This window comes from Pithys albifrons, chromosome 4 (assembly GCF_047495875.1).
Source record: "Pithys albifrons albifrons isolate INPA30051 chromosome 4, PitAlb_v1, whole genome shotgun sequence".
Classification (NCBI taxonomy): Eukaryota; Metazoa; Chordata; class Aves; order Passeriformes; family Thamnophilidae; genus Pithys; species Pithys albifrons.
In genome coordinates this window covers 9,713,180-9,727,511 of record NC_092461.1, presented here as the reverse complement: position 1 = coordinate 9,727,511, position 14,332 = coordinate 9,713,180, and the positions used below count along the sequence as shown (strand labels likewise).

The 14,332-nt window shown below is 40.6% G+C and overlaps 1 protein-coding gene across 1 annotated transcript in view; it reads right to left on the bottom strand.

Annotated features, from left to right (window-relative positions):
- Positions 1–1,244: 1,244 nt before the first annotated feature.
- The window catches only part of BCL2 (BCL2 apoptosis regulator), a 97,228-nt gene continuing 84,140 nt past the window's right edge, over positions 1,245–14,332 (bottom strand). Inside the window, exon 2 of the mRNA XM_071553406.1 lies at positions 1,245–5,982. Within this exon, the coding sequence (XP_071409507.1) occupies positions 5,848–5,982 (135 nt within the window). The 3' untranslated portion in view covers positions 1,245–5,847. The remainder of the gene's footprint in view (positions 5,983–14,332) is intronic.

Genomic DNA, 14,332 nt, shown 5'->3' with positions numbered 1-14,332 from the left:
TTAGTCATAAGATCTAATATTCATTTTGTCTTTACCCAGACCTCTTCAGTTCTCCTCATCTGTTCACTGTGCTTGGTCCCAGTGGTAAGGTAAGCATTTAATAATGGGTACTAACCTGTTAGCTTTTTTAGAAAGCTTTTCTGACTGGGCAGAAAAGAGGAGAATCACAGAACTAATTTACCTGTTTCTGCTGAACTTTCTGTGGATACTGAATACTATCTTCCTTTGTTAGGTTTTAGGGGAAAAAAAGGCAGTGTTGGGGCTGCTTTCCCCCAAGTTCTTGTCTTCCTTTTACAGACTCACAAAATAATGGGAGGGGGAAATGGTGCTACTTGCAGTACTGCAAAGTGGTTTACCTTCTGCCTGGCAAAGGCTTTAGTAACACTGGTGTCTACTGCACAGCTAAATCCCGGAGCCCAAAGGACAGAGTCTACGTGTTGCATTCTGTTGCTGTTGCTTCTTCTTTCAGTTTCAGGCTGACTTCTTCCACCTTCTCTGTCTTCATGGACACAGACAGAGGGGTACATGTTTTGCACATGTGCCTGAATTGTCCTTGAAGGGCATTAAGCTTCTAACTTCAGACACTCACAAAACGTGCCTCCATGACAGCACAGTGCACAGGTTTGGCTGTAAAACCCACTCATGAAGACAGGCGAATTCTTAGGGCAGTGAAATACTCATTACCTGAGTGCATTTAGCTGTGTTCTACCTGAATTAAAGCCACAGAAGGTAACAGGCAACCACTGTGAATCAAGAGCCAGTTAACATGAACCTTTAAGATGCAAAATACCTAAACACTTGCTGGAAAACAGTCATAATTGTAGGAACCCCTAAGCAGTAACAAAAATACTTTCCTCCTGTTGAAACTTGCTAATGTGCTTTTCCAGCTCCTGCCTGCAAGAATGAAAAGCAGTTTTACCAAATGAATAGAAGAGCCTTGCTGCACTTTCCACAAGACTTCAAATGTACAGGAGAGGAGAAAGGATGACACTGTGCTCTGGTCCCAAAGCACAGGGTACACCTGTGGACTGTATTTCACACAGCAGCAGCTAATCAAACCTGGGTTATTGCATATTGATGCACAGAACCCTTTGAAGAAAGCTGGTGAGTACTGGCCACTACTGAGCAGAACGTAAACTGAACTATCAGAAGGGAAAAATTACCTTTCATTTATGGGATTACAGTCAAAATGTTTGAGTGGTTTTTTTATCACCAAATCCTAAACAATGCAAATGCAAAACAAGTATCTCACAGTGTGCTTTTATTATTTTTTTCACAATATAAACTAGACAGACAAGGAAAGTTTAATGGCAGCATTTTCTTATAACATTTTAAAGACAAAGAACAACATAATCATATTGAATGATGATAAACTGACAAACTACATTACCATACATACATCTCCAAAGATACTGGATAAACAATATCTGCTTATGTACATTTATGCTGGTGATAATTAAAATTCAAATATTCAGAAGAAAAAGAAAAAATACGCTATTTAAATTATAAAAATATACAGTTTTGTGTGGAACTCTTAATGCTGTATTACTTTTTGAAGATAATTCCATTGTGTGATGAAGCTGCATTAACTTAGTATAGAAGTGTGATTTAAACCAAATACAGATTAAATTAACTCTTTTGTCTTCCTTGTATTTAGCTTTGTAAAGAAGAAAAAGAGAGATAGGAATGAAGAGCAAAGCTGGGTTTTTGCAATAAAAAAGAATTTTTATACTCATAAATTAAAAATGCATAAATTTTCATAAAGTATTGAGCCATAAACTCATAATAGAAATTAACCATCTTCCTAGTTTGCTCAGAGATAGAGGAAAAAGAAGGAAGGCTTGAAATGTGCTCCTTTACTACACTTTTAATCCATAAGACCTCTAGGTTGGTGAGGGGGAGTGCAGGGCACAGCTCAGCAGTGTCATGCCTCGAGGCCAAAGCATGCAGAGCAGACTCACTGCCTGTGCCTGAAAAGGTTGGACATGCTGGGCCTGTGCTCTTTGAATTGCATCACCTTCAGGTTGCCTTTGCACATCTGCTTTCAGACTCCTCTCTTCACAGTTGTTCCTTACTAGTGCAAACCCACTCAAGGCTCTATAATCCCCAATCACAACAGCAAATTGATGAACTTGTACAGACTGGATAATTTTATAATAATTTACAAATAATTTTGTAATTGGAAATTTTCTAGTAATCGTAGCCATGTAAGTGCACACATCTGTAGCTGCTTTGAGTTAAAAGTAATTTTCAGACCATCTTGGGTGAACTCCTGCAACATATGAAACTGAAGATTTTCTTACATACTAATGTCATTCTCCGTATCTTCAAGCCCCCTTCCTTATCTGTATATTCTCTGTTACCTCGACAGCCCCATTAATCCTTTGGTGGATCCAGTGCTTTTTCCACTAAGAAATGTACTCGGTTTCAGCTCTGATTTCAGAATACTTTGCTTGCAGATTTTTTTTCTTATTTTTCCATCTGTTCCTAAGTTACTGTTCTATAACAGATCTTAGGTGATCTTATAGATTTTTTTTTATTCAGAAGCAAAATATTTTTCTTCATTATTTTCTTCATAAGTGGAGTGAAAAAGAATAAGCTGAATACAGCAAAACCAACTATTTCTCCTCAACACCTCTGGATTTGCCATTTTGCAAAAGATTGCCTTCAGCATTAACAAACTTCTGTAGAGAAGAATAATTGTGAGGTCTCCGTAAGATTTATCTTTGCCCTTATATCATCCTTTTTCAATGGAAAGGATGAAAGATAAACAAATTCTGGGTAACAATCATCTTTAACCAAGGAGATATTTCAGTGATCTCTGTTTCCCTCCACTTCTTGACGTGTCCTCTGATCTTCCACATCTAACCACTTCAGAAGTCTCCCTCTTTTTTGTTTTGTTTTGGTTTTGCTTTTGCATTTGGATATGCCAGGAGTGGTCAGCTGTCTTTGTGCACATGGTGACAGAGGATGGATTTTCACTGAAGCAGAGTCTGAGCATGGACGTCTATAAGGCATTTTGTGGGGAAAAAAGTCTTACATGAATGTGCAATGAAGAGTAGAAAAGACAGGAATTATTGCAGAAGAAATGCAGGAGTGAAAGGAGAGGATTTTATTTAAGAAGTTCAAGCTTTTATATACATTCATGTTTCTATTATGTTTCTTAATAAATGTATTATCAACTATCATTATACCTAATGCAGCCACAATACTGTACTATTCTGCAGTCAGGATGGGAAAACTCCATTAGCTCTTTAATAAAATAAAATCACCAACAGTCATCATGACTCTTCTTTTTGCCAGGTATTAACTGATACACTGGGAAGTCCAGTGAGTAGACACAACAGAACACAAAATCCTCAGTATTTATTCAAATGTGTATCATGTGTCATCTTCATGTTATTTCTAAAGCAGCTTTAAAAAAACTTTTGCCATTGGAAGGTATTAAAAACTAAAACCCATTCAAATTATCCTGGTATTATAGCAGCACTGGAATTGACACTTTTACTACTTTTGACAATGTAAACCTTTAATAAAATAAACAATATTGAAACAATTTGAGGTCTAATAGTTCATAAACTTTAATGGGAATATGGGCACAAATTGAAACAAAGACTAGATTGTGAAATGAAACATTAGCTCAATACCAGCCAATTCCAGTTGTGCAATTGGCTGCAGACAAATTCAGCTTGGAAGCTGAAAGAAAAAACAAACCCCACACTCAATCTGCAATATTCAGTTCTCTGATTTCAAATATTTTTCATACAAACCCTACAGGAGAATCCCCACTTCTGACAGAAGCACTCTGAAAGCACTGCAAGTACTTTTTGTTTGATGGTGGGATTTTTCCTCTTTTATCAAGCATAGTTCACATTTTTGTGTTCTTAGAAATATTTCCTTTCTATGTTTCTATAAAATTAAGCTTGCTCCATCTTGTCTTTGCTCATACAAAGTGTAGGTGCCATGACTAAATAGCAGTAAAAATGCTGAGATGTACAACTCTTAATAAAACCAACCAAACATAAAAGCAGCTTTGAAGACACAACATCAACTACAGCCTTAACATTTAACATATTACATTCCCGAGTTACTGGAGATATTTTGCATATAATGCCACAAAGTTATCCAACTGAAATCTTGAGGTTGGAGCTACAGTTTATTCACTGTAAGTTTTTCACCTTTTGAGCACTTATGTATTGTACGGTACATTTTATCCAGAGCTTTGCAATCTTTCCTTTTATATCTGGACGTTCATTTACCCCAAAAAAACCCAGATTTCAAAAGTTTCATAGAAAAAATAGAAGCGCAGGACTTAAACCATTTGAAGCTGGACATTTCCATGCCTCAGAACAGCCCATGGCACACGCTTCAGTCTTCAGGTTCCAGGGGGCTCCTGGCCCCCTTCGAGCTCAAGGAAAGCCCTGCTTTAAAAGGCATTGACACATCTGGTTTCAGAACACAGGTCTGTTTATAAAACTGTATTATGTACTCTGCATTAATTTTACTTGCATTGCATTTTGTAACATGAGCAGATGACTTCACACCTCTCACTCCCCCCTTTCCTTCACCCTATTTTCACTTGAGATGACAGTAGGCACCTGCGTGATCGAGGTGTCAGAGTCTTTGCCCAGACAGAGGATTTTGAGTTCCTTCATTATCTTTCTTCTGCAGACAGTCTTAGGAAATTATTGGCATGAAATAATTTTGAGGGCGAGGGGTGGGATGATAAATCTCATTTTCTTTTCCTGTCATGAAAACGAACTTGATTTTGGTGTCCAGTTTGATAAACAAGGATAGTCAGAGCTAATCTGTAACTTAGCTGAGGTCTGCTTCTTCCCAAATAAAACTAAGATCTTTTTCAACTTTCAGGGACTTAGAGACCACATCTAATTGGTTTCAAACCCCCGGAGGAACTCTGTAAGTAAGCAGGATTAGTTGCAGATATGAGCCCACTAAAGTGGGACACAGGTCAGGTCTTCAGACTCCAGCTCTGCTCTGTTGAAGCAGGCACTTAAGGTCTCCTGATGTTTCCGTGTCAGTAGCCACAAAAAACATTTTACTGCTGAGAAAATCACTGGAAGAGCAATTTCCTGTGAGCCCCAAAGATTTAACTTCACAATTCTATTAAAAAACAAAGGTGACATGTATTGTGTGGGTATTGTGAACATGATGTGATGGCACAACTGGTAACTTGAAAACACATGTTTAGAAGGCATAGGCAATCATATTTCCAACTGTTCTCCTGTAGGGATAGCTGAGTAGTCCTTCAAGAAGTCTCCATCTTGACTCCACATAGGTACCATGTTGAATCGTTTACTGTATCAGTTCTTGCCAGCAAGACAGGGTGAGAACTTTGTTCATGCTGACCTTGTCTTTCAGATCCCTCCCGGAAAATGCAAAGAAAATCAACACACTTTTGCAGGCTTTAGCAGCTCAAGTAACTGCCCTTGTAAGTGTAAGCAGGTAGGTCTTTGTCAGTATATTTGCTCTTCAGAGATAAAATAATCCAGTCAGTGGCATTAATTAAAAACAAACAAACAAACAAAAACACCCCCCCAAAACCAAACTAAAATACTCTGGAGCTCATTAAAATTAGGAGTAACAATATGATGTGATGACAGATGCAACTTGCTGAGGTTCTGAAAATAGCAGGTTAAAATGTAAATATCTTTTAATAAATAATTTTCCGGCAATGTAAAAATAAATGATATTTCCTTTGGCAGTAATAGCTGATTTAATCTTTTGCTGGGAAGTTGCTTTGCTCATAAAATATCATTGTGCTACAGAAAAAAAATATTATTTTGTTGTTTTGAAAGACTTTTGTAATCCACAATAAACTGGGTGACTCTACTTATGTCCGAGATAAGCGCCAAGAGTGATGCAAGCTCCCACCAGAACCAGACTCAGGATAGTCTTCAGAGAGATCCAGGAGAAATCGAACAAAGGCCTCATACTGTTGCCATACAACTCCACAAAGGCATCCTAGAAAGGGAAGTAATCAGAAAGGAATATCAGAATTGCAGTAACTTCTTTTGGCAGGGTGGGGGAAGGAATTTCTTCACCCTCAATGGTCATCCAACAATCCCACCAGCACAAAAAAACCACACAAATGTATTAAAATGGTGTTTTGGGAGCTCTGTTTTTCTGCAGTGCTTACCAAAAAGTCCTCCTGCCTATTTCTTTACAAATATTGCTGTAATTACTTACAGCCGTGACTTCTGCTTTAGGCATGCCCAGTCCACCAGAAAACATGGGAGCAGCATATTAAAATACAAGTTACCACTATTTTGGCTCCTGAATGTTGTCTATACCAACATGCACAAAGGAGGTAAATGGAGCTTTATTCTCCAAATGTTTCACTTCCACTGGACTGGGGGCACTTATATTGTGGGTCAGCTTCACTGAAAATAAGGCAGTATTTGTTTGGTTTCCTTGAGGTGGGTTCAGAAGATGGTGTAGTGGTCACAGATGTTTCTTCCATATAAACTGAAGCTCTTAAGATTGTGTTACACCTATGATAGTCTTTCACAACTGTCACCAAGGGTGACGTTGTGCTCCTATGCCCCAGGAAAACCTGGTGGTGAATGTAGCCACCAAATGGAAAGGCTGTTTAAGTAGCAAAGATAAAGCTTTTGTGACTCACAAATACAATGGGATTTGACTGAGCTAGTGATTGGATTGGTGATACTATGCACGTAATGCCTTTCTTTCAGGCTGCAACTCCTAACAAGCATGAAGCTTCAGAGCATTCCTGAGAGACAGATAAATCACACTGCATGGCATTAAAGCAGTAAATAGCCAAGCTGAATGACTCTAAAAATGTGACAAAACTGATAGCATCATTTATGGCAACTCTTTTACTGTGCAGCCAGCTAAAGTATGCTCCCAAACTTCTGAGATAAACTCATGAAACAGCTATCTAAGGTAGGGGCTTCTGTCTCTACTTTTATTACTCTAGACTTCCCATTTCTGGTAGAAGATAACAGTCTTAACTATGTCATAGTGCCTTTAGTTGTTTTGAATGTTACTATGCTAGGAGATAACCTGCCTTCTAAAAATGCATATATGTTATGTTTTATAGCAGGAATTGAGGAAAGAAAGGTCTCCATTATTAATGTAAACCTTTCATTCAAGTTAATTTTCTGCAAATTATCTAAATTAGCTTCCCTCATTAGCGATCTCGTCAGAATAAGAGCATTTGTGGTTTCACCACGAGAGGGCGTGTAAGGATTTTAAAATTTTGACTTCTATTCACTAGACACTGAACGAGATTCAAATAAATAGTAGATATTTACTTCCAAAGTATGTTATTGCGTTAAGTAATATCGGGGCGTGTTGTAGGTCAGAGTGGATGTAAATAGGTAAGATTTGGTAACAGAACAGCCATAGGATTTGGCCAACAGAATGATGTGAAAACACATCTGCCTCTTGCTGTTTCTCAATGCTTATTCCTCTAGGCAGTGATTTTCCAACTTGGGTTTCCAAAGGTATATTCTTAAGTGAAAGCAGCTTAACCTTTTGTGGGGAAGATGGAATGTTTGAATGTAAGCTCTTCATTCCAGAGAGGAATTGGCAACTTTTGCTTAGCTGCCTGTTTTTTGACATAGACATTTGCAAACTCTGGCCTTAATATTCTGCTGTGCTGTTGCAGAGCTGAAAAAGCACACTGAGTTTGCTGTGCAGCTCTTTGGAAAGCTGCTTTTATTTCTCCTTAAGGCTATGAAGTAACACAATATCCTAAAATGTTACAGACTGGACTAAATCCTGTTGTCGCCAGCACAGACTCACTGACTTCCACGGGAGCCTTGTCTGTACAGGGAGTTCAAGATCAGGCCTTATAAAAATACAAGGGTAAAGGTCAACACTTGGTGATATTATTATGGGTGGAAAAGGGAGGAAATGAAAATTAAAAAAAATAACCCTCATGGAAATGCAAGTCATGTGAAAACATTTTAACGTTAAGGTTTGCATGGTCTCTTTCTGTGGGGAAGGTCTCACTTCTGTATATTCATGACAGTCGCTGTATACACAGTATCAAAATGAGCATAATTTGTACCTCCCTTCTTTCCCAGTATAGGAACATTCCCTCCAGTTTTCCTGTGAGAACATTACAATTGATTCAATGAGTTGCTGGTATTGGGTATGAAGACAGACAAAGGGTAACAGGAAAATTTGGATACAAAACAAAAGCATGGCATAGCCTATGGCTCAAAAGGGGAATGTTAACAAAGAACGTGCAGCATGCAGTACATTTTTCTCTGAGATTATTACAACAATAACATGAACCCAACCTAATGGTGTCTGCACTATATATTACAAGTAGCTCTTTATGATCGTTCCCCCTCCCCTTCTCAAACATCCTGATTAGGCCTATTTCCGAAGCTTGTTTGAACAGCCTGTCACTATTTGTTTAAGTTTCAAACCTGTTTTAAATAAACACATGTCCATTTTATGTACTAAAACAAGGGGTGTGGGGGAAGGGACAAATGACCCGCTGCTGAAAACTATTTTAGCACAAAGAGAACCCTAAACATAATCTTAACTGTTTCATAAGGTTTACCTCCTGTAAACTCACGTATTTGTCACTGGATTTTTGTCACCTAAACTGCTCTGTTTAAAGTAAGAGAATCTCAGCTAAAATAAGTAAGATTAGGAAAATTGCTTGAAACACTTGATGTCGTTTGAAAAGCACTCTTTATAATGAAAGCAAAGGTCCCCTTGGCAAATAGACTGAGTCAAGTCCTGGCTTGGTCAACCTTTCTGGAAATCTTACACAACTGGAAAGAAAATCTTTGCAGGCCTTTGCTTTTAAGACCTTCAAAATTTAATGGGAAGTTATATCCTGGATGTAAAATTATATCAGGGCAGTTAAAACTTATATGGAAAAGAACTCTTCATTCAGCTCTGAAAGTTTTTAAAAAGTCATTTCTTAAGAAGTTTTTATTAAGTCAAATCAGTCTGTTGCTGGTTTACTGTGCAACTTTACGCTGACTGTTTCTGTGAAGCAAGAAAGGTGGTGGTGGGGAAAGGAAAGATGCTCTGCCTAAGCTCCTCTTAGGCATGAAAGCAGCTGAGGTGCCTGTTTCACCTACCTGGGCTTGACTTGCAGGCCAGGAAGTTTGCCCCGAGGGTATCCCTTGCTGCCCTCTTGCCTGCTGGATTATACACAGGGAGGACAGAGCATGTCCCTGGCTGGAGTTCCTGGCATTTGCAGGGAGCCCAGGACAGAAGTGGAGTTTGTCACCCTGGGAGGATTAGAAGGCGTAGTAGTGCACTGAGTCAGGGCAGTCTCAAAACAAAGAGATGACATTATCCCACTCTTCCGCTGGCCCAAATTTGGCAGGTCTGATCCAAGAAACAAATGTCATCTTTAATTACCAGGGCATGCTTTGCTTGCGGAATGAACTGAGTTTGTTCAGCCTTGATCCTTTTGCAGCTCAGTCTTCACTGCAGCCTGAGAGGCAAAGCACAGATTCTTGGTGGCAGAGAAGGACATACTGCCCACAGGCTGAGCCCAGAGAAGCAGCACGGACCCGACAGCTCCTTACTGAAAATGCAGAGGGAGAAGGCAGTTTCTGCCTGGCATTTCTGACCGAGGGGGCAGTGGGGAGAGCAAACATAAGGAAGTAAAGGCTTCCTTTTTCTACCTGAATCAAACAGCTGGTGAGGAAGTGACTTTATTTCCCTCGTTATCATTGGGTTGGCAGGATATCCTCTTGAGCCACTTTGTATTGAATGAAGAGCCTGCGAGACTTCCATTTTACTGAACGGGAATTGCCTCGCAGCTATTTTACGCTGCCCTCTCTGTGACTCCAAAACAAACAACCAAACAAACACACACTAGCTCTTGCTTTTGAAGAAACTTGCACAGGTCTGAACAAGGCAGCTTTACCACCCAGTGCGAGGCAGGAGAGGGAATGGCATACGCTGCGATGCCAAGGTTTAGCAGCTGAATGACTTTTCCCTCACCCCTGCATCTAAGCAAATGACATAAATTCTCATAAAAGCTCTCATTCCCGCATGGCAACTCATTTCAGAACAAGTCTGGGGAGCGAGGGGGTGGACAGAGGTGGTTAAATCGTCCCATGTTTTCTATGCAGTGAAACCTCATTAAAATGTCATCTTGAAGCTAACGAGAAAAGTTCTTGGAACACAAATAATAGACAAATGCGTAGCTGTTCTTTTCCCGAAGAGTTTATGGGTCTTTTATGCAAGCCTAAGTGGTGAGTACATGCAAATAAGGACAGCTCAGGCCTTGGCTGTGTTGTGCTGAGGTGTGGCGTTTCACAAGGTCGGTATCTTTAGAGAGGCCGATATCTCTTTACACCTGGGAGTGCCGACATGCTGGTAGTGCTGCCAGCTTCACATTATCAAATTATAATGGGAAGGAAAAGAAGGTGTCACCACACAAGCCCTGCTGATCGTGGAAAAAGAACCTGCCTGGGGAGTGGCTTTGGCACATAAACCCCTGAACAAATTCCCATTTGTTTTTTTCGCTTTCCACCCTTCACCTTTGTCTGCACTAGAAATGGGTCTATTTTTGGGATGTAGTTTAGTGGTGAACCCGGCAGTGCTAGGTTCATAGCTGGACTCAGTGATGTTAAAGGTCTTCTCCACCCTTCTGTGATTCTATGATTCCATTTTGAATCCTCTGTTTCCACAATGCCTGACATACTCTTAGGTCTGCAGCTGATGTGTTAGCTGCTGGCTTGCATACCCTTTTGTTTCTCCAGTGGTTCCTGAGGTTTCTGACTTTGGACAAAACTGGTTTTCATCACAGTAGTCTTGCTTAACTTCTTTGTTCCTTGTCCTTGCTATCTATTTGTATAAATTCTTGTATCAGTGAGCCTGTGATCTTGGGGATGTATCTTCCACATCCTAATCTCACTGTAATGCTCTCACTACAAGGCTGTGTGAATTGAAATCAGTGGAAATATTGTTTGCGTAAGACTGACTAAATATGGCACTTGGAAACATCTAAGTAGCAAGGACTAATTTTGGTTCAGTTTGCTCATGAAAAGGGATGCATATCCTTAGAAACACATGAATTTGAGTAGTTACATTAATGGAGATAACTAGTCCTCCTGTCCATGCTCCTACACAGTGACCCTGCTGGAAGGCAGATTTCCTCCCGACCCCTGCGAGAGGAAGAACAAACCTAAGGCTTTTAGGAATGGTCAAGCCACCTCTTTAAACACAGGATTTGTAAGACATTGATCCTTCAGCTTGGATAGAAACCCATTCTCTGTTCAGACTAGGCCACATTCTTGTTAAACCAAGTCAGCATGAGAAATGTTTCAGCAATTTAGTCTTGGCGTCTCTACTTAATTCAGTTAGATGTGGCTCTGCAATATGCAAAAGCCCAGACCTAGTGGAGGCTGCATCATTCTCCTATTCCTGGAAAGGCCCACACTATAAAATGAGGTATTTCTGGCATCAGCATAACAGCTGTAATGTCACTACAGCAGCTGGCTGGTGGTATTTAATGAGTGCCACTTCTGAGGGAGCACAATTAGCAATTATGACAAGAAGAAGGTGAGAAGGCCTTCTGGACAAAATACTCCATGTTCAAATGACATGGGCAAAGCTGCTCTACTTGATCCTTCACAATTTTCTTTTCAGAGCTTTTGTGGGTTGATAATCCTATCCAAATAATCCAATGTTTTATTTAGTTTTATTTGCTACAGGAACCCTGCTTAGGTGGAGCACTAGAAGCTGTGTGCAACTTGAACCCAGAAAACAAATGTATCCCTACATGTGAATCTCAGTTGCACTAAGATCCATCCAATTTTAGGCCACATTCTTCTCCAATTTATCAAACCTGTTCTAGAGAGTTTAAAGTCACATACAACAGTAAATTTAGCAACATCCATTTGTGGATTTGTGAATCACTTTGAAGGAGAGAGCAATGTTTCAGAGCTGCTGGGAGGACTCATCTCATCCCTTAACATTACTCTTACACCTGTTTTCTCTGAAAAGAGGCCAGATGCATTAGGACCCCTGTCAAATCTTCATAATGACTTTAAAATAAAAGTAACAAAATGGGCTTGAATGACAATGCAGGCCTGTTTCTCTCTAAATCTTGCTTAAATTTTCTGTCTTGCTTGTAACTAGCTTTCAGTATGAGTGACCTTAACACTGCAAATAGCCTACCTAATTAAAAAAACCAACTCTGAAGCAGGTGCTGCAATGACAGTAGAGGGAAATGTGAACACATTCCCTGCTATGCTCCCTGCCTGCTTCAGCTGCCCATCCTGCTCTTGGGCTGCCACAGAGAGTTAAATCATGTAACTGCCTGGGAAATGGGAAACGAAAGTAGCTGCCTGTGGCACAGCGTTTGTACTCAATGCCATGGAGGGTTTCATTTAACAAGTTCATCCAGCGGTGCTGGGCTCAAGGCACAGGTATGAGTGGAGGCAGAGAGGAGAAAGCAAGGTGGTGAGGCTGTCAGCATCGTGAGGGACCCAGCCCATGGGGGGCCTTGGCCAGAAAAGGCTGAGTGCCCATGTGAACAAGATGGGTGACACCGAACCGGTCTGAGCAGGTTGTCCCATCGACTGCACCACGAGGGACCAGTCATGCATTTCTCTGCTGCTTGTTTTAACATCCCTCAGGGACATGCTCCATCCCATGTTTGTTGTCTCAACACTCAGTTCTGATCCAAATCCCTTTGGCTTGACTAACTCGTGCTCAGCATTGAGCAAGAGTAGCACAGAGCCTGAGTGGTGGCCTGGGCATTTCTTGGTCCTCCAGCAGCAACAGGCCATGCGAAACTACCAGCACCTTCTGCAGAAGTGCCACCTGTTCCTCATGTGACTTGAAGCAGGCACTCATTTTTTTTTCTACATCTTGTGACAAGCAACTGATTTACAGGGCCAGTGAGACAGCACAGCTAACATTACGATAAAGTAACCTCACAATAAATCTGCAATTTAATGAGTAAGTGCAAAAAAAGCCTATGCTATAGACTTCAATGGACAGTTACATTTCTACCACCAGCCACCTGGAAAATACGAATTTGCCCATGTGTTTTCTTTGGCAGCCTACACCTCATTAGCGGCTCAGACCATTTCTGCTCACCTATAAAAGCCTTATTTGAGGCAGAGAAAAGGCAGCATTTTTTGGTCATTGCTGTCTCTTGCCATTTCCTAAGCCAGCCCTCCTACCAGGAACTGTGGGGGAGGCAGACAAGACCTGGCAGTCAGGCAGTCTGATGGGATGAGCTGCAAGTGCTCCCTTTCCAACACAGTGCACATGAGAATGGAGGCCTCTTGGTGGCTTGCTCCATGTTGTCATCATTTCACAGCTAAGTGATAATATGAAATTAAAATAAGGGGAAGTTCCAGGTTTGCACCTACTCAGAAGAGATTGTTTTGAGTGTCTCCCCTCCTCCTTTTTGTCCTTTCTGTACTGTTTGCCATTTGCCCAAAAGCACAGACCTGGGAGACAAACAGAGAGTGAAGGAGAAGGGAAACGAATCAGCAGAGTCCACGTAGACTGAGGCAAGGAGGAATTTAGACAAAATGAACTGTCTATATAGGAGAGGTGAAAACTGTCTGTTGTCAAAACAGCTGAACCTTACTTTTAAGCCAGGAAAGCTTTATTCATTGCCTTGCCTTGTGGAGGGGAAGCTCATAGATTAAGGTTGGCTGGTAAATCTTCAATTTTTGGGTTCACCCAGAAAGTCCTTTGGCAAATGTTATCAGGTGAGAGCTAACAGGGACCATATGAGAAAACAAGGAACAGTGAGAGAATAAGAATACAATTCACAAACAGACTGAAGGACTTTGCTTTGTTATTCAAAACAGCTCAAATTCATTTGCATGCACAGTTGCAATTCATTAACTATGACAATTAGATTTATTCAAATGCCACCCCACAAAACCAAAATATGAAGACCTAATAAAAGGCAAACCAGCTCTCCCTGTCCCACTCCAAAACCAACACCAAAACAAACAACAGGCATCCTACAGTAGAATTAGGATCTTCACGTATCCAAAAGCAAGTACCACTGGGATGTGGGAAAGCAACTCAACTCCTACCCATATGTACACTTTAACTGTTCTTCTGTAACAAGGAATAATGGCTTGATGATACAAGGAAGGGCACAAATTCTGCATGTTTCCTTTTAGCAGGAAGCCTTAAAACTGAAAAACATTCGACACTAGTAGCAGGAGAAAAAGGGTTATTCTGTAGTTCAGGGGCTTTGCTGGTGTCACTGTTCTGGCCTTATTCCTCAATGGAAATATGACTTAGACCAGCTGCAAGAGTCTGCCAGCATGGCTGAAGTACCTCCCAAACAACATGAGTTATACTGGCAAAAGGAGTCCCC